Source organism: Microchirus variegatus (assembly GCF_963457635.1).
Source record: "Microchirus variegatus genome assembly, chromosome: 5".
Classification (NCBI taxonomy): domain Eukaryota; kingdom Metazoa; phylum Chordata; class Actinopteri; order Pleuronectiformes; family Soleidae; genus Microchirus; species Microchirus variegatus.
In genome coordinates, this window is record NC_139806.1 from 9,028,210 (window position 1) to 9,053,825 (window position 25,616).

Genomic DNA, 25,616 nt, shown 5'->3' on the forward strand with positions numbered 1-25,616 from the left:
GGAAAAAAAACGGAATTACTTACAGTTCCTCGCTTTGTCATATTGACTATTTATCAAACGGCTAGTTTTGTAATAAAAATGGAGGGGGGGGGGGCTGCTTGAAACCAAATCTAAGAAATATCAGAAATGCTGAGTCGCCTACAGTTTTCCTGCTTGTATGATCAACTCGGCATCATGTAAAGTGTGTATTGAATCACAGACGGCAAAGAAATACTCACTTTTAAACTCTAGAAAACATCTAGGAGACTCTGGCACAATTAATTGGGAGAAAGCGACAAACAAATATGACCAAAAACCCAATTTCTTGTGAAAATTGAAGCAGCATCTCATCACTTGTGAGAGTTTAAACCATCAGACAAATCCATTTTTTTCTCTGACACTGTGATCCATCACCTAAATTGATTAATCGACCATTCCTGGTACATCAGCACAGATTCTTTTTTTTTTTTTTTTTTTTTTTAAAGGGAACCAATTAATAATTTAATCTCACAGGCAAAAACATACACGCAAACAGACAAAAAATAAAAATTTCACCCTGAGACAGTTTCTCTCTGAGGGATAAATGATAATTAACATAACAGGACGCGAAGCAGCTGACAGAGAAGACTGCTTCATTCTCCGGAGAGAAGGACGCAAGAAAGTTTGGAAACTTGCAAGTTAAAGAGAAGAGAACGCGATAGCTTCCATTCATGTGTTTAATTCAATACAGAATTCATGGCCCATGTTAACAAGGAGGAGGACGCAGTTTCACAGGTGGGAAAACATTTGGCCATGAAACCAACGCCTGACAAGCTTCCTGCTCCTCGCTGTGAAAAACAGTGCAGCAAAGGATAAAAACAAACTGTGTGAACGAGACATGTTTCTATTTTTTCACCATTTGAGTCCTGTACAGAACCTTCACTGTGGACCCGACCTGACACAGCTGCCACCTCATGGCCATTAACCTCTTAAAACACTGAAAGAAGACGTTTAGAGTTACTAAGCAACCATAACCTGAGGGCTGCGGAGATGAATGACGTTTACCCATGATGCCGTTTGGTGCGTGTGTGTGTGTGTGTGTGTGTGTAGAAGAAAATAACCATTCATCCTCTCCTTCATCAACTGATTCAGGAGGTTTGTCTGGATGACAGCGGTTCAGAGTTCACTTCTGAGTGAACAAAGACCAGTTTGACCTACTTCTTTGGCCCGAGTATCAAAACACACTCTGAAGATATCTTCATCTTGGTTCGACACAGTAAGTAAACGGACCCTAATATTGACACATTGATTTTTATTCAAAATAATGATTTTGCTTTCGTCAAAGAACCAGCAAAACTGTTTTCAGCTGTGCTAACATCATTGCACAAGGGTTTTCTAATCATCCAATAGCCTTCTAACGCCATTAGCAAACACAATGTACCATTAGAACACTGGAAATGGGCCTCTATACACCTATGTAAATATTCCATTAAAAACCAGACATTTGCAACTAGAATAGTCGTTTACCACATTAACAATGTATAGAGTGCATTTCCGTTTCATTTAATGTTATATTCATTGAAAAAAAAAAGCGACCCCAAACTTTTGAACAGTAGTGTACTTTCATACATTGGTACCTTCATGGACCCTGATTTGCTACATGAAAAAAAAAAAATATAACAAAAGAAAAAAAAAAAAAAGAAGTCTTGTATCCTCCAATAACACTCTAAATTACAAGTATTTTAATGAGTGCCGTGTAAAGGGTGTAGAGCAGGAGCTCCGTCATCCTTTCTCCTGTTCGTAAACGTGTCAAGACGCCGTTTTTTTTTTTTGTCACAGTGGCAGACGTTGGTGTTTAAATTTAGAATAACAACTCAGACAAAGTCATCTCTTTCTAAACACGAGGATCTCAACACAAACAATACATGGACTCCCGTGTGCTATTCATACACTGCATCATTGTTATCATTCATAAGCAGCTATCGAATTCTGCAGCGGTGCCCTCTAATAGCTTTTACCATCAGTCAAGACATTGCACACACGCACAAACACACACACACACACACAGCAGCTCAGAGACAAGACGGGGTCAAATGAGGTAACGCTGTTTTTTTTTTTTGCGTGCCGACTGATTCATATTCAGGACGTTAAACTCGTTTTTTGTTTTTTTTCTCCGTCTCTTGGCTGAGGATGGATGAGATCAGACAGAGAGGTGTGGATATAACAGCGAGTACGTACCGAATCCACGATACAGTCCGTCCCGGACAGGTCCAAGTGGACCAAGCAGTTGGGCTGAGCCAGGAACAGGTACAGGTTCTGCACGGGAGGGGGGGAAACAAATACAATAACACATACATATTTTCTGGTTTCTTTGATCCACATAGCAAAGAAATAATTAAACCTGAATCATTTTGGTTTTGTGGACAAAACAAGACATTCAAGAACATCATCATCAACATTTTTTTAGCATTTTCTTACATTTTATGGACCGAACGATTAATCGTGAAAATAATCGACCGATTTATATGAAAACAATCGTTCGTTGCGGCATAAATACACTTACATCCAGAATGTCTGACACTATGTGTCAAAAAATCTCCACGGTAAAGACAAAATTCAGCTAATAGGATGCCTACAGGAACTTTTCAGAGCCCCTGAACATCTCCCAGACTTTAGCACCATCCGTCATTAAGAAAAAGGGGAAAAGCACGGCACAGCTGTTAATCTGAGAGCAGCGGGCCATGACCGTACGAGGATATGAGTGAGAGAAGCCGCCAAGAGATGTATCGCACACCTCTGAAGGAGCTTCATGCATCAGGGCTTCAGATTGAAAAGAGTGGGCATACACTTACACTTGGCCAGATACTCCACCTTTCAGGGCTACATGAAGTGTGAGGAAGTTGCTGTTAAAAAGCACTTCCCCCGACATCTGAGCTGCAGATTTGCCAGAAGACGCAGAGGGAGAAAAAAAATCTGAATCAGCCAAAAGAAGTTTTGATAACTCGACGAGTCCAAGACTAAGCTTTTTGGCCCTGAGCTTAAACGCCGTCATAAACAAAGCGTCCCAAGCATTAAATAGGGAGGTGGCAGTATCGCGCTATGGGGGATACTTCTCTGCAGAACGCCCAGGAGACTTTGTATGGGTCACACGACTGCAACTACATACACAGATATTTTAAGTAGATAAAAACAAGAAAAAAAAAACAAGTAGCCATCTGCAAGAAGCTTGACGCTTGGGAAAAGATTTGTTTACCAGAGAGAAATGAGCCCAAGCATGAAGCCACATAGGCTTAAAACATTTATACTAGTGTAGCGTCTGAGTCCAGATCACTTATGATGCCCAACGCAGCCTCAGAGAGCTGGGAATGATGTTCAAAGAAGAAAGGAGGTAATAGAAACAGTCATGAAATGACTTCACACTAAAAATCAACATTCACATCAACATTTAAGGGGGATTATTAGCAGAAATGTAAGAGTGCGTTTGTAGTAAGTAAAGGAGTGCCTTTAAAATGAAAATCATTTGGTTTTCATAGCCTTAGAATACGCATTTTATTATGGACATACCAGCCGCAGGGTGTCTTTCAGTTGTTTTCCATATATATACATATATATATATATATATATATATACACACAGTGTGTGTGTGTGTGTGTGTGTGTGTACTGAATATGTTTGCTTTGTTGACAAAACACAATATATATACATATATATACACATACATACATACATACATATATCTACACATATATATAAGAAGCATGTTGCTCACCGTGGCGTCCTCTCCTGACAGAACCCCAGGGTTTTTGCTCAGGTCCAGATGGAGCAGAGAATTGGAGTAGTCATCACTCGAACACAACGCCTGAGAGAGAGAAACGACACCTACACCACGGAAGAATGGAAAGAAAGAGAGAGAGAGAGGGGTGAGGTGAGGATATCAGGTTTTGTTCATCCATGAATCACTCAATCAACTTATAAGAGTGGGTTTTGTTTTTTTTTAGTCCGGTGAGCCGATTCATGCTGCGGACGTGACTTAGGAGCAGCTAATGAATGAATGACACTTCAAACTGGAGGAGGGTAAACAAACTCTGGTGAAGTAAAGCAAAGTAAGTGTAACCTGACAAGCGACGGAGAAGAAAAAGCATTCTCTCAAATCACATCACAACACAATTACACCCACAGGCCTGAAACCCCTCATTAAATACCTCAACCTGCAATCCTGAAGCGAAGCGAAGCACAGCACAGCACGCTTTGGAAAGTTTAGGAGTTAAATATAGACGCAACCACAGCAACATAGGAGCAATAAGTCTTCAAGCATCAGTGTGCTGTATTGATTCATTCATCAATTCATTCATTCATTTTGGAACTGGTGAGCGTCCTGTAGAACCCACATGTGCCGGACTGAAGCTGGCAAGGAGCTAAAGTCCTCATTCATAATTTGTAGCACCTTCCTTTAATCATCAAGTTATCAGTACTGTGGGGCATTGTTAAGTGTACAAGGCGTGAAGAATGCATATTATATATCTGCCTATTAGCACGTCTGATCACAGCTCAGGAGGTGTAGATCGCACGTGCGTGTGCGTGTGTGTAAGTGCTTTTAACATTGAAAAATAAAAGCGCATCCATTGCAAAGTCATGTTAAAGGAGGGTAAGGCTTATAAAGGTACCAGTATAAACAAAGATGGTTACCATTTCTCTAAAGGAATCCGTTTTGACATCATAAGTACACATCATTTTCCTTCAAAATGACCAGATTTGGCTAAAGACACCAATTTAAACTGTGTGGTACATGAATAGTGATTGACCAGACCACCATTTTTGTTATATACTGCCACTGAAACATTCTATGTGACCCATTTAATCTGACACGGCACATCTTTTTTTTATTATATAACATCTATCGGGGCAAATGTGTGGTAAGCTGAATAAATAAAATGACATGAGCTAAATCAGATAAACATTTCATTAATAACTATTCAACAATAATTACCCATTTATCCGATATAAAAACAATGGCACTGGTATATACTTTCATGTCAACAAAGACCACCAAAACCAGGCTATTTATGTAATCTTTGGGAATCTGCTGTAGTACTAGAGAAGGGCTGTCATGTGTGGGATAAAAACAAAAAAATAAATAAAAATAAAAACTGGGACACTGCACTAATGGCTGCCTTTTGTTGGATTTCTGAGGGAAAAACAGATCAAATGCTAACGCTTGTGGCCTGATTATTTTTTGGGTGGCTGGATCAAACTGTACATTTTTATCCGCGCGAGTAAAATGTCAGCCCAAATAAAAACTGCAGCCTGTGTCAAAAACAAAAAGTTACCTTTCTGCTGAAGCATCTTGAGTGTCAGATACGGACAGTTTTGTGCCAGTTTTGCCCCAAAATTGGATTTAAAAAACTGTGTATGCTGTTGCAGCCACCGGGGGGCCACTGTGTCTCAAAAGAGCAAATCCTACCCTTGGAGGACAGAGTCGTCTTGGAGAGGTTGAGGAGGCGGAGTCCTTTGTTGAGGCGACACACTTGTTGGATCAGGTTGGAGACTCCTGGCAGACGAGAGGGTGAGACGCTCATTTAAATAACACACATTAAAAAAGGTCTTTCATTGATTATCAAATAGAGCTCCTCATTTTATTAAGCCAATTATATCCACACTTTGAAAATGACCGTTTTCTTTATTTTACAAAGCAAATTATTCATCAATTAATCATGAATTATGTTTTTTTTATGTTTAATAGAAATGTATTATTATCCTGAATTCATTTTTCTATAATATGTTCTTCATATGATCTAATGTGACACTGTGCTGCTAGAAACCTGACTTTCCCCATGGTTTCTATTCCTTTCTTTCTTTCTTTCTCAGAAATTTACTGAAAGATTAATGTGTAATGAAAATATTAGATACAGTCCTACACCCACATCCCACTCCTCTAGATTTATGAGCGGGACAGTAAGTGAGCCCACACAGATTTGCCGCATGACATTAAAAATGCAGCCCATTTCAAGCCACTTCTTCCAAAACATACACGAATACTTATATATATATATATATATATATAAAAATACACTTAAACCTACAAGTATGCACCAACATACTTCACAGAACGTTCATTCACCCACATCCTGTACCTGGTGCAGAGAAAACCCATATGAATACCTCATGTCAATCCAGATAATGTAACACACACACTCATCGCCCAAGATCAGCCTTTTCTGCATTTTGTTTTTGTTTTGATTCATGTGCATGTACTAAACTCACGGTAAAGGGCAAAGAAAAATAACACATTGTGACTCCTGCTAACAGGTGAAGCACTGAAGGTCATTCTTTGTCCTTATTGACCTAAAGGCCTTTGCATGTGGGACAGCGGTTTCTTTTCCGTGTACATTTTTTACACCTTTTCCGTTGAATTCGCAGCTAACCAATCAGAACGAGTTCTGTTGCTAACGTTCACTCTGAGCTGCACTTTCATCCCGTATATTTGCAACAACTCTGATGTGCAAAGATCTTAATTCTACGGAGCCTGGGTAGGATCATGGTGGGAAATAATATTAGACTGTACTAAAAATGTGTCATAATACTCCGGCGGCACTTGCTTCCCTGCGAGAACTCCCCAGAGCTCTGCGTCCCACTGCCCCGGCAGTCATACCCTAACCGGAGCTCCACAGCTCCAATAAATGGCTCCAAAATACAAAGCACAGTTCCCCTTGCAATACAAAACCCTGGGCTCCGTATATTGTCAGGCGTTTATTTGTAGCCGGAGTACGAGTGAGTGAGGGAGAAAAGGTCGACTTGGGCATGGGGAGTGGGGGGCAAGTGTCGTGCACAGCTGTGCGATGCTGCCTGAGGCACAGAGTCGCAAAACGCAAGATATATACCCGGGGCATTCGTATTAATTCTGATAGAAGTCAAGACTGCAGCAGCTTCTTTAAAGGAGACATATTATGAAAAATCAACATTTTTAATCATTTTAATACTTTTATTTGAGACTCTGGAGGCCCTATGAGTTGGAAAAGTGTGAAAAAAGAAGACTCAGTCATGTTCTTGTGGTCCTCCTCAGTCTAAGTACAGGAGATAAAACTCGCAATTTTTACTTCCGCACTCATTCTTAAGTCATAATGAGACATTCCAGGAATTGTTGTCTCGCAGAGCTCCGCTTTGTCCCTAAAAAACGCGAGAGTGCAGGTGAGGGCAATAGTATCTAGAAGAGAGGAAGTCGGTGAAGTGTTCTATTCTTGGCTGCACAGTGCAGCACAGAGTACACAAACTTCCAGCCTCAGAGGATTTGCGTGGCCAGTGGATACATTTTATATATGACGGCAACAATGATGGCCATTCCAAATGTTAACTGCTGTTAGCTGCCAGAGCCTCAGTGACGCTGACGTAGTTTCCCGTGTCTCAATTGCATTTAAAGGGACAGGCACTCAAAAGTGAGTGTTCTGAACTGGGCTGTTTTGGCAGGGTGATTGAACTGCTGTGGTGCTTCATCCTTAAGGTATTTTGACCAAAGCATGTCACAGACATGTTCATTAGGACACCAGGGGACTAGGTTAACTTGGAGAAATAGGGTAGAATACATCTACTGTAATTGTTGTTACAATGAAGACTTCAAACTGTAGGCACACATACACAGTAGTAAGTGTGTGCATGAAAGACTCAGTGAAGTGAATAGAAGTGACAAGTGTCAGACAGGAGAACACACATCAGCTAATCTGTGATTATGCAAAGCCTGACCCAAGTACATGTCTTTCTTTCTTCACACAATCACAGAACAGAAATGTGTGCGTCTTGGTTTTTCATACAACTGCATGTGCGTATTTGACTTGTAACTCGTGTGACAATCTGTGGGAGCGACTGGGAAATGAAAGCATTTTTTTCTAAAGAGATGATGATGTAGTCGTGCACAAAGTGAGGGGGGGGGGGGGGGGGGCAGATGAAAACCCAGAGGGAAGCAGAGAATACGGCGTCTGTCAGGGACAGCGGCCCCGGTTTGAATCCTTTGAGAACAAACACAAAGCTGCAGCAAAGTAAAAAGCAGCAAGAACAATCCGAGGTTCCCTGAGAGATACTGTATAGAGAACGTAGTGACGGTCTGTACCTTGGTTGTCGAGTGTGTTGTGAGCCAGGTTGAGGGAGTGAATCACAGAGGCTGGGTTCTCTGAAAGAGCTGACGCCATCTTCTGTGGAAAGTCCCTGGAAACACAAGCAATAAAAAGAATGAAAAACACACATTTTCAATATAAGTGCCACTTCAACACCAGCCTTTAACCCTTTGTTTTCAGATCTCACATCTCCTCATTCGTCAGGACAAACATCTTCACAGGATGATAATTGACTTCATTCATTTCTTTCACTTTTATGCTTCAATAGTGTGCATTTAAAAAGAAAGCACATTTCAAGGTGAGCCTTGTGTTTCATTATCTTACTTCAATTAGCAGGATTTCAGCTTCTGCTACAGCGCTTGTGTGCAGGGCCTCTAATAAAAATTGTCCTCTATATTGAAAGTGATTTAATTCAGGGGAAAGTATTAAAAACTTTGCCCTGCAGTAAATCATGTTCTTCCAAACGCAGTCAATTCATCTCAATTAATACTAAATAGAGAAACCGCTCTCTGCTAAATGATGCCAGTCATGCGTAGGCTGTAAGATGTCTTGCCAGGTAAAGCCTGAAATTTCACTAATGTTTCTGATGGAGGAACGGCAGAGTCCGCCAGAGGAGAGACGGACAGCGAGGCTTTTATTGGGGCTTTGCCGGACAAAAGAGCAAAAGGTGAGGAGAAGCGAGAGGAAGAGAACGGAGAGGAGGACAGACAGAATTGGAAAGGTCAAGGCGGCAGAGGATGGGGAAGGAGAGCAGGAAGAGGCGAGGTGAGATAAGAGTGTCGAGGGTGAGAAAGGAGAGGTGGGAAAGTGTTTGACAGGTGAAGGTGTGAGGAGAAGAAAGGGGAAAAATGGAGGTAATGAGATTAAAGACAGGGAGGTCGACCGGTGGCAGCCGATTATCAATAACGATGAGTCATGACAGAGAGGAGGGACCTACGATTTGAGTCCGGCATTTTCCAGCGTGAGCTCCTCCAGACTGTTGGACTTGCTGACGGTGTGAAGGACCTGATCCACCACCTCTGACCCCTGACAGAAAAAAGACAAATAACCCAAGCTTCTGACTGCAAGTTCCAACTGGATAATCTGAAGAGATTAGACGCTACAGTTTAAAAGTTTGGGGTCACTTAGAAAATTTTCAATTACATTCAATCACATTAAAGGTGACATATGTAAGAATGTGGCCAAAAACGGTTACTACATTCAAATTCAAAATACAGAGGTCTTTAAGGTTTCGTTTTCTGACGTAACTGGCAACCCGTGGTTGCTCGGCAGCTGAGACTCTACTGACTGCAATGATTGGTAGACGGCCTAAACATGATTTCAAAACATAAACATGATTTACAGTCTGCAAAATATATATTTTCAATGCAAATATTTTGCCTGTACTGTTGGTGTCGGTGAGTTCAGTTTGTTATATGAACATTATTCCTGAGTCTCATATGTGACATATTAGGAGGATTTAATGGCCAGTTGCTTTAGATTTATTATATAATGCACCTTTAAATGAATCAGAAATACACTTGTATACATTGTACAACGTGGTAAACGACTATTCTATCTGCAAACGTCTGGTTTTTAATGGAATATGTACATATGTATACATATGTATGTAGATGTACATCCCAGAGGCCCATTTCCAGCAACCATCTCTCCAGTGTTCTTATGGTACATTGTGTTTGCTAATCGCATTAGAAGGCTATTGGATGATTAGAAAACCCTTGAAAAGTCTTCTGCAATTATGATAGCACAGCTGAAAACTTCTTTGATTTATTATCTCTACTCTTGTCAATGTCTTGACTATGTTTTCTATTCATTTTGCAACTCTTTAGATGAATAAAAGTGCGACTTTTAATGGAAAACACAAAAAAATTGAATAGGTGACCCCAAACACTGACACCTTTAAAACTGACCAACCTATCCTTAAGAAGAGGAAATGTAATGTGATCCTGTTTGTTTTTATTACCACAGTTTAACTGAGTGTTAGAATAACTTTTGTTGGGCTTTAATGATCAATTTATTTTCTCGTCTCATGGCTCTCAAGTGCTCAGCCTCTTCTTTTTTTTTTTTTTACGACTATTTCCAACACTTAATAAATTATTCACGTCGTCTTAAAAAGTTACATTAAACGAGTAAATTGACTCGGCGTCCACTTCTCACCGTACGAACCAGCCGACAACTCATGTATAATTGTGTTTTTTTTTAAACTTTTTGATCACAAATTTACTCAAGATTACACCTGGACTTAACAGTGAGGAAGATTAAAAAGATAGTTACTATGCGCATGTCTTTGCAGTACAGCTTGGTGAACCAGGTGTTGTACGCGATCGACGCCACGATGACTGCCAGGTCCCTGGAATGGAGACACAAACACACACACACACACATTAGAAAATCTTTAAATGAGCAAACTCCATCTGCTCAGAAACATTTCATGTCACTGATCCATAAATTCACATCATCGTCGGCCAAACTTCTTCTTCTTCTTTGCTCCCTGGTTGGTCAAAAGCAGTTTGTCACGGTGACAAAGAGCACTGTGGGCACGGCTGCTCTCTATGAGATGACTGATACTGCAGCCATGCTGGGGAGGAGGTGGATATGCAGGGGAAAAGAAAGAAAGATAGAAAGAAAGTGTGATGTAAAGATCGATGACTGGGTCAGTGGATTATTCAGTAAAGCCACAGTCTGATCCCGGCCTACAGATCTCACACACTGCTACAAAAACAGCGGTGTGTGTTTGTGAGGTACAAAGAAAAAAGCGCACACACATACACACAGTTTTTAGAATCCTCCAAGGTCCAACTACAGCCACACTGCTGTTACTCCTGCAATATATCACCAGACAAACAAGCAGCCGCAGCAGCAGCACGGAGAGAGGGAATAAGCCAAGAGAGAGGAAGGAAGAAAGAAAGAGACGGAGAGAACATACATCATGAATGAAACAGAGAGGGAGACATCTCGTCAGGGAGGCTCCTATTGCCAGTAACTGCAGTATAGCCAGGCCATTACAGTAGATCTCAGAGGAGTAAAATGGCTACAAGCTGTGTTCCTTTTTCATTACCAATGCCAGCCGTCAGACCAGTCAATTCTGACCGTGTGTGCCCACATGTCAAGATTCATCATCAGCGCTGCTCGTTGACTCCTGTGTGGACAGCAGGACATGTAATTGACCTCTATGATGTCTCACTCAGTCACGCAGTGTGTTTATGCGTCACCTTGTACTCCTGCATAACGACACGTCGGGCACAGCGGGCCAATCTGTCCATGTTTACGTCTCGGCGCGGATCGACTCAGGGTCAGGAGTTAATGTGGAGTTGGGTCAAGCATCGGTGGTGGAGTGGAATGCAATTTTGGGTCGGAGTCAAGTCAGAAGTGGAGAGGACACGATGATGCACATGTTTTTTTGTTTTTTTTTCAAACACTTTCTACTGGGTACTAGGGCAGAATGATGTGGGAAATTATTGGTACAAGTCAAGCTTCAAGTTAATTTTCTTGAACCCCCGAGCTGTACCCTTTCCATATGTCACACAAAAACACACAGCGGTAAGTGCAACTGCAGAGTGGCACAGCACAAAATTACCTTTGGTCAGTCGTCTTTTTCAGTTAAAGGGATTTATTTTTGGAATGCCCCACTAACAGAAACCAAAGCACTAGCTGACCTGAAACTGAATGTGTTTAATGGAAAGGTGAAAAACTGGACTGTGGATTATGGACTTATATATACAGTTGCAAGAAAAAGTATGTGAACCCTTTGGAATTTCATGCTTTTCTGAATAAATTTGTCATAAAATGTGATTTGATCTTCATCTTAGTAAAGGGTATTGACAAACATAATGTGTCTAATATAATAACACACAAAAAATTCTGATCTTTCATGTCTTTATTGAGAACAACCAACAAAAACCTCATAGTGTTTGTGGAAAAAGTATGTGAACCCTTGGAATTAATAACTGGTTGACCCCGCCTTGGCAGCAATAACTTCAACCAGGCGCTTCCTGTAGCTGTGGATCAGACCCACACATCGTTGAGGGTTAATTTTAGCCCATTCTTCCTGGCAGAACTGCTTTAGCTCTGTCATATTCTTTGGACGTCTCATGTGTATGGCCCTCTTCAAGTCAATCCATAGCATCTCCATTGGGTTGAGGTCTGGGCTCTGACTTGGCCACTCCAAAAGGCAGTTTTTGTGTTTCTGAAGCCATTCTGTTGTGGACTTGCTCCGGTGTTTTGGGTCGTTGTCCTGTTGCATCACCCACCTTCTACACAGTTTCAGCTGACGTACAGACATTCTCACATTATCCTAAAGAATTGTCTGATATACTTGGGAATTCATCTTCCCCTCAATGATTACAAGTTGGCCAGGCCCTGATGCAGCAAAGCAGGCCCAATTCATGATGTTTCCTCCACCATACTTTACGGTTGGGATGATGTTTTCATGATGATATGCCATGCCCTTTCTACGCCAGATGTAGTGCTGTGTGTTTTTCCCAAACAGTTCAATCTTAGTTTCATCAGTCCACAAAACATTTTGCCAGTACCGCTGTGGAGTGTCAATGTGCTCTTTTGCAAACTTCAGGTGTGCAGCAATGTTCTTTTTAGTAAGCAGTGGCTTTCTTCGTGGTGTCCTGCCATGGATACCCTGCTTGTTCAATGTTTTACTTATTGTAGACTGATGAACAGAGATATTAGCCAGTTCCAATGAAGACTTTAAATCTTTGGCTGTCATTCGGGGTTGTTTCATTACCTCATTGATCAGTCTTCGCTGTGCTCTTGGTGTCATTTTGACTGGGCGCCCACTTCTTTGTAGAGTACCAACAGTCCCAAAGTGTCTCCATTTGTAGATTGTTTGCCTAACTGTAGACTGGTGAATTTCTAAAGTCTTTGAAATAACTTTGAAACCCTTGCCAGCTTTATGTAAATCAACAATTTTTGATCGTAGATCCTGTGAAAGCTCTTTTTGGTGAGCCATGGCTCATATTAGCGCACTCTTCTTGTAAGGAGCAAACTCCAAACGTTTGAGGGGTTTTTATCAGTCAAAGTAGCTGTAGTCCACACCTCCAACCTTTATATCTTAACGAGACTCCAGGTTTGCTAAAATCTGACTCCAACTAGCTTTTTTGAGGTCATTAACTCAAGGGTTCACATACTTTTTCCACAAGTACTATGAGGTTTTTGTTGGTTGTTCTCAATAAAGACATGAAAGATCAGAATTTTTTTGTGTTATTATATTAGACACATTATGTTTGTCAATACCCTTTACTAAGATGAAGATCAAATCACATTTTATGACAAATTTATTCAGAAAAGCATGAAATTCCAAAAGGTTCACATACGTTTTCTTGCCACTGTATGTGTGTGTGTGTATGTATGTATATACACACACACACACATATGTATATATACATTTATACACACACACACCCATACATACATATATATATATATACACACACACACACACACACACACACACATATATATACACACACATACATTTCTACACACGTGTATACAGACACATATTTATTTAACTTGCTGCAATGTTTTTTTTGCATTGTGACTAGTAAAAAACTAGTAAATAATAATAAAAGTCATATTTGCTGACTTAAAACATGATGCATTACTACTGTACATGAGAACTACTAACTTCTATAGAACAATTATAAAAGCTGTCACTGTTCATTAAGGTATAACAAAAACAAATCAATTAAAATTATGGTTCAATTAAAAATCATGCAGTCAAAATAAATAAATAAATAAAATTAGTCACTCCTTCTCTGCATTAACTTATCCTCCACTAGAAACCTCCCTAGAATTAGGAGCCATCGAGCAAAGCCCGGGGAGCAATGGGAGTTTGGTACCTTGCTCAGGGGTTCCCCAGCCCATTTTTTGACCCGAACCAGCAACCCTCCAGTTACGAGCCAAGTTCCCTTCCCACTTGGCCACGGGATAAACACTCAGGTATCATATTACTTTTCCCGTGCACTTCAGAGCCTCTCAACATCCCTTTATCCATCAAATGAAAGCACCAGGCTCAACACACACACACACACACACACGCGCTAAGCCTCGTCTTCCTCTTCTTTGTTGGAGAACGGGCACAACGTATTGGCTCACTGACGCTGATGAGATTAACTAGATATTGAATGACAACACGTTTTCCCAAAGTTCAATACGCACTTGATACAACAATAGCACTGCAGCTCAACACAGAGGCCACGTTTTAATACCTTATGGGGGGTAAATGTGTAAGTTGGTGGACAGACTCCTGCGGTCAAATACACAGGTTGGGAAATCAATCGTACACAGTAAAAACATATAACTTAAACATAAAGCGAGAGCTTGTCAAAAACCCACAGCTGCTCCAACTTTTATTACAGAGAACAGGTCAGGAGGTCATGGAATCAAAGTCTCTGTGAGCACGAGCGCGCTGCAAGCCGCCTATCGCAACAAGCGTTAGGATATATAAAAAGCTAGAAGGCAAAGCTGGAGGAAGGGTCGTGACCTGTCCTCAAATTCATCCACTAAGGACAAAGAACATGGTCAGGAAATAATTTATAGGCGATTCTGACCATAACAAACAGAATTGCGCCTTTAAAAGACAGACAAAAGGTGAGTAGGGGTCACCAAAAGTATGTTTCTCATGCCATGTCGGGACAATGAATATTTATAGCAAATACCTGAGCCACAGAAAGATAATATTGTGGCCTGGTTGTTGGGGGTCAGAGTAAAGGTCATCAACTTCAATTAGAAATCGCTCTCCGAGGAGGATTAATATTAATATCTAATTCCATAGCAATCTCTTTCTCTTATGTTTGTATGAACCACGCATTGTTGGTGTAAAATTGTGAAGCATGAGATTGAGATCGTGCCGCGTCGTAATGAGTCAACGCTGCTGCGCTCGTTCTCTTCACAGAACACGACCCGAGTGCTGAGACAGTGACAGGTGAGGCGAGATGGACGCAGTGGAACTGTTGTCCTGCTCCAGTAACACGGGGGGGGAAACCCTGACACAAAGTCAGAGAAAAGTTACAACATTCAGCCTTATATTTATTTATATGTGTGTGTGTGTGTGTGTGTATGACAGTCAGGCCAAGGTGCCCCAAAAAACTGTCTTAGAACAGCAAGGAATAACAATTTCTCACACAAACAAAAGGAAATATATTCCCAGCACATGTGTTTTTCTACAGCTGTGAAGACACTGTTGACACAACGCATGCTTTAACCTTCATCTGAACTGCTGCTAAACCAAACTTGAGCCATAAGCCTCTTCTTAAAGGGGATATAGTATGCAAAAATCGACCTTTTAATCATTTTAATACTTATATTTGGGACTCTGGAAGTTCTATGAGTCGGCAAAGTGTGAATAAAGATAACACGCGATGTTGACTTCCGCACTCATTGCTACGTCACAATGAGACATTCCTGGAATTGTTGTTTCGCGGAGCTCCGCTTTGTCCCTAAAAAAACACGAGAGTGCAGGTGAGGGCAATAGTATCCGGAAGAGCGGAAGTCCAGAAAGTGTTCTATTCTTGTCTACACAGTGCAGACAAGTTCTACACAAACTTCCAGCATCAGAGGATTTATGTGTCCAGTGGATATATTTTATATATGACGGCAATGTGCCGGCTAAAGTCGCCAAATTATTGCTTTTCCAAATGCTAACTGCTGTTAGCTGCCGGAGCCTCAGTGACGCTGACGTAGTTTCCTGTGTCTCATTTGCATTTAAAGAGACAGACACTCAAAAGCGAGCGTTCTGAACAGGGCTGTTTTGGCAGAGTGATTGAACTGCTGTGGTGCTTCATCCTTAAGGTATTTTGACCAAAGCATGTCACAGACATGTTCATTAGGACACCAGGGAACTAGGTTAACTTGTGGAAATAGGCTATAATATGAGTCCTTTAACCTCAACTAAGGGACTTCTTGGATGACTTTTCTCTCCTCTCGTCTGTGTAATCATGACCAAATATGAGCGGGTCATAATTGTCAGGGATTTTAACATTAATGTGTTCTCTTCATAAGCCATCGGCTTATCGATCTTATCCACTGACTTAATCTTGAGCAGTTTGTGCACTCAACTTCTACCACTTTAGCCTCCCCATTAGAGTCACCTGGGGCACCGGCACTTCCGTTCCTTTCAAAAATCCTGGAGAAAATTGTTCACAAAATTGTTGGTAGCCTGGGCAGAAATGGTATTTTTGATGTTTTTTCACAGTCTCTAATCATATTCTTCTGGCAATGTCGTCATTCTAGTGCTTTTAGACTCGGCTTTTGTCAACGATGTTTTTAAATGTGCTTTATAAGTAACTTGGATTGGATGAACCCAATCCCAACCCTATTCTGAACCCGGTCCTCACAAAACACACACACACGTGCATTTTGATGTTTGAGTATTATTCAGAAAGAGAAAGAACGAGAGAACTAAAAGGAAGAGAGAAAACAGGAAGTGGATAACAAGAGGTGTCCATTTTCAGTAAAGAGGAAAAGGAGGAAAGACAGGAGACAGTGTTTGGACGTACACTTGTCAGCAGAAAAAACATCATCCTGTCACGCTGTGCTAATGCTAGATGGGCTCAATCAGGGGAGTCGGGGGGAGGAAAGAGTGACGTACCACAAACAGGATCTGGCACATGATGATAGAAAATGCCATTCTTAGATTGCTTCTTTAGTCATCGGCACACTCACTCGATTGATTTCATAGATTCCCCTGTTCTTTGCAATTCTTTTTATGAAAGTTTTTGGGTTAGGGTTTCAGCCTCTTGTTTTGGGTTGTGGGTTTAAGGAAACAAGAAGTGTGGCTGTATGAGGTACAAACACATTGTCGGTGATGACTACGGCGTCCAGGACACTGATGCTCACTGATATAACAGCAAAGAAAAACAGATTTGCCCCTTCATAATATCACGAGAATGTTTATGTTGCTTTTTATGGACCGATGTTTATAGACGAGTACAATTTCTGCACCAAAGTCCATACAGAAAATCAGCCTTTATACTGTAACTTGCAGGGACAAGGGAGCTACTGGTCTAGTGCTGTTGGATCAACAACTCCTGTGTTCAGAAACGAATGTTTTCAGTCGAACAAGGCCGTCTACCAGCAAGGTAAAGTAGCAAAAACATTCTTTAGATAGTGTAGACTTAAGCAGGCAGCATTCTTATTCAGTGAGCCTTTAGTTCAGTGGCTAAAATATGTTTTTTTTTTTTTGATTATGTTGTCAGGTTTCCAAAGAGAGGTGATGTCCTCGTCTCGTCAGGCTGGTTCTCGACGAGGTCAGTGCAGCCGCAGCACGCTCCACAAAGTCAGTGCTTACAATGGCGTCAGGCACTCATAAAAATCATACATCAGAAAAAAACCTAGCACTTTAAATAACAGCACAGGCAGACGGCTTCCACTGCAAAGCCTTTTCACTTTATCAAGCGCTATATAAAATATTGCAGAAAAACAAGGCGATGCAGTGATTTTAGCTCTCAATATGAATTACATTAATGTATTCATGAGTTGCTGCTGCAATCATACTCCCCATGAATGGCTTTTTGATTTACCAGCACAGCAAAGCTTCACCCCTACATGAGATATTCATTTTCAAGTGTCACTGTATCCTCTCCATCTAGGATTGTTGTTTGAGGCACAAGAAAGGGAGGAAGATTCCACAGGCCTCGGGGTTATCGAAGGAAACAACGGTACTCTAAACAAATCAAGGAAGCCCGTTCTGAATCCTCTATTTGCATGTCAAATGTCAGCTCGTTTTATGATCGGCAGCATTCAAGCGACACTTGCGCTCTCCCACAATATGTCTGGGGAAGGAGACGGGGGACTTAAAAAGACATGTGGCATCTTACAGCTGTTTCAGAGCTTTGGATTCTTCCATTGACATGCATATCATTCCCCCCTTTCTATGATCTCCTCCATCTTCTAACCGACTTGAACACAGACAGAGAGCAAGCCAGGGACGCAGAGGAAAGGCTAATACACAAAGTTTACCCAGCGCAGGCCTTGATAGACAAAAAGCCACTTATGACTGACAGCTGAGGAGATGAACTCCACCATCTGGGAAACATTTGGTAACACTTTATAATAAGTATAATAAGTGTTTTGGGTCTGTACTTCAGCACAATGGATAACAACGGTTTCAAAATTGGTTAAAATCCTCACTGAAATCACATCATCTGCTGGGAACTGCCAATGGGTTTCTCCAGGAACAGAGTTTCAGACTGTCTGACTTATCAACAACGAGATGCGGCAAATATGACACTAAGCAGCGACTCTGTCAGAAAAGCAAATGGGAGAGCAGAAGTCAAAAGCTCCAGTGCCTCCAGAATGCAGTGCCTTATATAATGCTTTAATAAAAAAAAGGATACAAAAAATTCCCCCCGGCCAGAGCATTCATGTAGGGTTTTGATACAGAACGAAAATGTATTTAATGCAAACCTGTGTTAAATAACAGTGAACAGCAGGGCAGGTGAGTGGAAAAGAAATATATAAATGATATATTCTGCTCTGATCCAGCCAGGCTCGACACAAACGCTTACCGTCAAAGGTTTGGGGTCACTTAGAAAAGCACTTTTTTTTTTCTTTCAATTAATATAACATATATATAAATTAATCATATATACACTCTATATATTGTTAATGTGGTAAACCGACTATTCTAGCTGCAAACACCTAGTTTTGGAATATGTACATATGTGTAGAGAGGCCTATTTCCAGCAACCAGTGTTTGCTAATCGCATTAGAAGGCTATTGGATGATTAGAAAACCCGTGAAAACCCTTATGCAATGATGTTAGCACAGCAGAAAACAGTTAAAAATCATTATACCTAATCTTGTCAATGTCTTGACTATATTTTCTATTCATTTTGCAACTCTATGGATGAATAAAGTGTGACTTTTAATGTAAAACAAAAAAATTGTATAGGTGACCCCAAACCTTTGAACGGTAGCGTAATCATGCGCATATGCCTTTTGCTGCTCAAATATCTTGATGCCAGGCTACAGTTATCAGCTAAACCGAAAACAAAATGCAGATTGCATTCATTTTCCGGCGCACACACAGAGCAATTTCAATCGGAGTGAAGGGGTGAATTGGCTGAAGTGGGTAGCAATTATCAGAGGAGTAGTATGCACCAGCTGTGTGTGTGTACATGTCTATAGTAGGCTGTGAGGACACATTTTGATCCGTTTGCCTCAATTGTAAAGGCTTTATGAGGGTTAAGATTTAGTTTCTGGGTTAGAATTAGGTTCGAGTCAGGCTTACGTTAAGGGTTAGGCATTTAGTTGTGATGGTCAAGGTCAAGTAAGGGGGTAGGGAATGCATTACGTCTATGAGTGTCCTCGCGGAGAGTGCTCTACGTGAATGCGTGTGTGTAGCTGGTAAAAGTCATTGCAAATGAGCCGGTGCTTCAAGGCAAAACGACCCAAACACAAATAAAAATCGAGGAGGGCTGCAATGCAGTTCTGGCAGAGCATTTAATAAAAAAAAAAAAAAAAAAGAGCATGCCAAATATCTGCTGATGTCTATGGGATAAAAACAGCCAGACATTGACAGCGACAGAACTGACAACTATCTAATTTAATGAGCTTGTACCCAATTACTTGGTGTTCCCTAAACGCCCCCCGAAGCTGAAGTAAACAACCTCAAATTAATGCTGAAATTCAGCATTTAAACCCTGTTGCCACTGCTTCATTGCAAGTCCAATGTACTGGAGAACAAATCTTCACACAAACACACACACACACACACACACTGCACTGTTTCGTTCTGGTGTAAGTTAATTGTATCTTTGTAATCGGTGCACGCTGGGGTGCTCAAATAAGCCTGCGTGTGTTTAAGATGTCAGTAAACCTGTGTCACCTGCTGTCAAGATGGCTGAAGTCCAGCAAGTTGAACTCTCTGTTGTCCTGAGAGTGGTAGATGGTGTCAACGTCCTGGAGCAGAAATGGAGGGCATGGAAAAACAGAGAACAAAGAAAGGTTTAGAGCGCATGTGTCAAACTCAAGGCCCAGGGGCCAGATGTGGCCCGCCACGTCATTTTATGTGGCCCACAAGTGAAATTGAATAAGTAATAAATACAGAAAGTTATTTAGCAATATGTTACAGAGTAGTACCTTTATTTTACGTTACATTTATTGTGTATGACAGTTACATCTGGCCCTTTGAGGGTAACCATTATGCTGATGTGGCCCTCTGTGAAAATTAGTTTGACACCCCTGGTTTAGACGATAAAGAAACAAATACAAAGATCCTATTTTTTTTTAGACAAAAGAGAGATTCTAACAAAAGCACAACAAACAAAACTCCAGTGTGCTCACCCATTGTACTTCTTCCTTGCAGCCGATCCCATTGTAGTCACAAAGAGCTTCATAAGTCTCAGAGAAACCTCCTGAAAGACGAACAAGCAAACCATCACATATGAGAAAGGGGGAATGAAGGAGTGAAGAGAAACGTTGCAGGTCAAAGATGAAAGTCAGCAAGAACAAGACAAAAATGGTCAGTGGTGAAGGTCGAGCGGTTAGAAGAGATGCACCGTAAAAAGGTCTTGCTGTAGATTAACAGGATTACTAGCAAAAGGTGTGGTATCCACCCACAGGGTCTCTGCAGGTTTCAACAAGTCAAATTTAAGACTTTTTTAAGACTATAATGAATACAATTTAACACCCATACGGGCAAAAAGGTACAAAAGACATGAAGGAAAATTGAAGCCACAAATCGTTCTACTTGCACTTACCCATCTTATGCAAACAATTTGGCTTAGCTGTGGGCTTTCATACGTTTTCTCCGCTGCTATGCTAAGCTGTAACACGCGCACAGCACACCAGCTAGTGGTGCTCCATAAATTCTCACCGTGCAGCACAGGTGGCCTACTTTAGTTCCATGTTGTAGTTATGTTATCGCATCCTCAAAAATAGAAACATTTCAAAGAAAAATTAAAGTTTATGCATGTTTTAAATAAAAGTAACGTTAATAGATTTTTAAGACCTTTCAAAATTGTATTTAAGACCTTTCAGGAGATTTTTAAGTCCTTAAATTCAAATGATTGGATTTAAGACTTTTAACGACCTTTAAAAACCCAGCGGATACCCTGCACCCAGCAACAATGGTCCTCTGACCCACTTAAAGATCCAAAATGGTTTGGTGTGTGTGTGTGTGTGTGTTTGTGTGTGTACAGTGAGTACATAGCAGACTGACCGCAGGTTTTCTGGGCCTCAAGCGAGGATTCGGACATCGGTGAAAATTTGTGGCTTTCATCGGTCAGGTCACCCTCGGCTCGACAAATGGGAGGACTGAAAGACAAAGGGGTTCAGAAGACGAGCGTTAACAGACATGACTAGCAGCTTCATAAAACCACAGAGTGCTCTAGCTGAACTTTGAGCTACACGCTAATGTCAGCATGCTAACACTCTCAACAAGAAGCGACTGGTCGCTCAATTTGAAGACTTCAGAAGTTTGACCAGTGATATGTTGTGTCCACTCATACACTACTGTTCAAAAGTTTGGGGTACACTTAGAAATGTCCTTATTTTTGAAGAAAAAGCACTTTTTTTCCAATGAATATAACATTAAATGAATCAGAAATGCACTCTATACATTGCTAATGTGGTAAATGTGGTAAACGACTATGCTAGCTGCAAACGTCTGTTTTTTAATGGAATATGTACATAGGTGTATAGAGGCCCATTTCCACTGTTCTAATGGTACATTGTGTTTGCTAATAGCGTTGGAAGGCTATTGGATGATTAGAAAAATCATTGTGTTATGATGTTAGCACAGCTGAAAACAGTTTTGCTGGTTCTTTGACCAAAGCAAACTGAAGGGCAAAATGATTATTTTGAATAAAAATCATTATTTCTAATCTTGTCAATGTATTGACTATATATTCTCTATTCATTTTGCAACTCTTTTGATGAATAAACTTGTGAGTTTTAATGAAAAACTTGGAAAAATTGTATAGGTAACCCCAAACTTTTGAACGGTAGTGTATGCTGTGTCCACTCATATACTATCATCTATTTTCCTCCAAAATAATTTGCCAAAATATGTCCCAATATCTTGCAATGTATCATCACCGCTGCTATCAGGATTCTTGCTAATGCACAGCAATAATCAACCCCATGGTGGCGCTACACAGACATCCAAGCTTCTGCTCCTCTGGACAGTCGTACCATGTCAGATCTTTGATGGTGGACGATAAGCACCATGGTTGGTGAACTTGAACAATACAATACTGACAAGCTTAAATCAGATATGTTAGATATGATCCGAATGTGTAAAATATTATCTGTATACTCAACTGAGCACCGTCGATGAATAGAAATCAGCTACTGCAAATATAAATGATTCACTATGGTCATACTGTGTGTGTGCAATTTTAAACAACATTAAGGCTACTACATCAATAAACCTATAACACAAATGGAAGAAAGTAGTGAAGCAGAGTTAGCAGACTCTCTGAAAGTCTTCATGAAGTCTTCACTCGATGGAATGCAGATTGAACGGTTGGTGCTCAAACTTTCAGGGACATTGCGGTAGACCGCGGACATGTGGATTCAGACAAACTGTGAGGTGTCGGAGGGTTGCAGGGGTCATCGAGAGAGCCGCGTGGTGTTGTGCGTACAGAAACAGACTCGTGCTGGTGGTTTGACAACAACCAAATATTACATTAAGTCAGCCTGCAGATTTGGCCCAATTATCAGCTCGCTGAGCAGTTGCAGCAGTGGCTGCGAGACACTGCTCACGGGGGGTAATTAAGATACTTGAAGTCAAGTTATTCTTGATACCAAGTTCTCCTGTAGCCTCAATCTACACGAGCCGAACCAGAATACAAGAAATACAAGGAGCAGGACCTCGAGCTGATTTGAATTAGCACAAGTGACACCATAACGACGTGCTTACTGATGATAACGCACACAGCCTGCTCCGCAGAGGGAGGCTGGATCTCTTTGTGGAAGACGGAGGAGGAGTTTAGCAATGTCAACCTGAAGGAAACAAAGATCTGGTGGCAAGGTAGCAAAGGAAGCACATCTATTTAGATTTTCCTCTGTCAGACGAGGATCACCAGTCATTAGAATGTGTCCTTAGGGCACCATGAATGTCTCTCCGCAGTTTTAAAGCAGCCCATCTAACAGCTATTGAGATATTTCAGTCAAATTGCCCTCAGAAGAACCTTCTGTCGTACGGCTCATTTTTCATCGCCTTTAACCGTTTTGGGGGAAAGTCACAGTCATCGCTGCTTGCCAAGATGTGCTGTGATTAGGAATACTTTGGTGTCAATTACAGGTTAGAGAAAAAGGGGAATGGTAAATATTATGCTTTGTCTTCCCCTGAGCTCGAACTGCTGTAGTGCCCTTGAGCAAAGACGGTGAACACCTTGCTGCTTCAGTGAAGCACTTTAACAACACTGTTCCCAGGTGTGACTGATGAAATTACTCTGCCGGTCCCTGCGAGCACTGCATTTTCAGAGAACTCTTGCTATAAAATAATGTTTTTAAAAAAAAAATCTTAAAAAGTATCACAGTTACAGATAATCTATGCCTACCGAAAGAAATACAGCTGCATAATATTCTCCAATTCTGTCTTACTTTCCTGGGTAAGGTGTAGTGCTGGGTACTAGGTTAACGTACGTAAACCAAGTTAACGCGTTTCATGACAACTGACCGTGACATCATGTTTTACGTGCCGCGACACCGGAGTCCAGGCACCGTTTACCAGTTACCTCCGTTAGCTGCATTAGCTCGTTTAGCGGGTCTACTGTCGTACTGGAGTGGTCTGTTTATTAAACGAAAAGAGCAGCGCTACAAATAACCAGCGTACCTGTGTTACTGCGTATGTGTGCCTCGGTTTTCAAAGTTTAGCGTAACTTTAGAGACTCATTTTAACAATCTGGAGTCAACGTGACGTCAAGCTCATTGTGCGTTAGCGCTGGGGCCGTTAACCGCCTTTAACGCGCCTAGCACTAGTAACGTGCTAATTTGGAGCCGACGTATTCTTTCATTGCAGACGAGATGGAAATTGAGTGTGTGCAATGTTGAAGCTGTTCAAAGTGGATAAAAAACAATAATAATAACTAGGAAACTGAATCTCCAGAACTCCGTTTGAAGCTGCCAACACTCCCAGCAGTAATTACAGACAAAAAATGCACATTGAAACAAAAACATTTGAGCAGGCGGGAACGTATACTGCACATTCTTGAGATCACAGAGTAAATACTGTTTGCACATTATACTGTGCTGTACCTGCTTTGGCTTTTTGATAGGATTACACAGTCGCGTTCCACACTCACCATCCTTAATCCCATTTGTCAACAAATCACACAACACCTAACCACATCCGTGACCTTAATCCCCCCACACCTCATCTCGACACTCATTATCCGCCCCTGGAGCATGAGCGTATGTGCACGTTATCTTGATACCATCTGCATTATGTTCTTCAGCGCGGCAGCACCAATCAGTTAGAGGGCAGCGCAATCAAACCTACAACAATTTCTCTCCTTATGTCTTTATTCTCGTAATATGTTCTCAGTAGAAACCAATTCCCCCATCGTGGCTCTAATGGAAAAGAACCATTCTGAAAGATGATAGAGTGCCGAGATAGCCTTGTGCGGGTCAATAGCGGGAGCAGAGTCAATTCTATTGCTCTTAGACATTGTAAATGAGGGAATACACTCACTGCTTTGTCTGCTCATCCATAGGAGAATGGAAGAGAAGTATACAGGTCTGGATTTTAACTCTATTCAAGCTTCAGCTGTGCACAAAATGGCTTTTTGACTGGAGGCACGAATCTACTCCTCCACAAGTGTGTTACTGCTACTCACTGCCTTCACTGCATTAACTGGTAAAAAAAAAAAAAGTGCCAACACAATGCCTTCAGGTAACAGCCCACTCACAGTGTCAGGCTGGCTGATTTAATCCCAGTGACTGCTGGGTGGTAAACTCAACTGTGACACAGAAATGTTTGGATGAAAAGCACAAGCAGTACATGACACGCATGTAACGCTGGCCCAAAGTGAAGCTGCCAACCTGCAAATGCCCAAAAGACAAGATCACTTACGCATAAATAGAGTTGTTGAAGACTCGGGAGAGGGCGAAGTTAATGTGGCTGACCATGTGATCCAGCTGGTCCTGGGTCTGCAGCCTCAACGAGTATGTGGTCTTGTCTGTGTCGATGATGACCTGTAATGCAGAATTATGCATGAGTTCCACTGTGATAAGCCTTCTACGCTGCAGAGCAAGACACACCAGTACTCTACTCGACAGTCTTTGGAAGGGCGCTTTCATGTAGAACTAGATTAATACAGAGGACAGCGCATTATCGAGCGAACAAACCATCTCACCTGGTGTTCCGGGTAGGTGTTCATTGCTCGGATTTCCAAGAAATTGAAGGTGACCTCTGCCTGAAATCAGCAAGAAGATGAAAACCGAATTAAACCATCTTACATGTTGGGTCTTGTTTTATGTTTCTGACAATGTTGTAGACAGAAAGGTAATACTGAAATATTGCAATGTAAAAAAGTCCAGTGTGTAAGAATTAGCATCATCTAATGGCAAGACTGCAGATTCTAACGA

The 25,616-nt window shown here is 41.3% G+C and overlaps 1 protein-coding gene across 1 annotated transcript in view; it reads right to left on the bottom strand.

Annotated features, from left to right (window-relative positions):
* carmil3 (capping protein regulator and myosin 1 linker 3) overlaps positions 1-25,616 on the bottom strand; it is a gene marked incomplete at both ends in the record, with an annotated part of 88,785 nt that overhangs the window by 45,007 nt on the left and 18,162 nt on the right. The window contains 11 exons of the mRNA XM_083888938.1: positions 2,197-2,274; positions 3,728-3,837; positions 5,420-5,506; positions 8,057-8,151; positions 8,998-9,086; positions 10,335-10,410; positions 19,906-19,979; positions 20,364-20,434; positions 21,241-21,335; positions 25,102-25,223; positions 25,385-25,444. Of these exons, the coding sequence (XP_083745064.1) occupies positions 2,197-2,274; positions 3,728-3,837; positions 5,420-5,506; positions 8,057-8,151; positions 8,998-9,086; positions 10,335-10,410; positions 19,906-19,979; positions 20,364-20,434; positions 21,241-21,335; positions 25,102-25,223; positions 25,385-25,444 (957 nt within the window). The remainder of the gene's footprint in view (positions 1-2,196; positions 2,275-3,727; positions 3,838-5,419; positions 5,507-8,056; positions 8,152-8,997; positions 9,087-10,334; positions 10,411-19,905; positions 19,980-20,363; positions 20,435-21,240; positions 21,336-25,101; positions 25,224-25,384; positions 25,445-25,616) is intronic.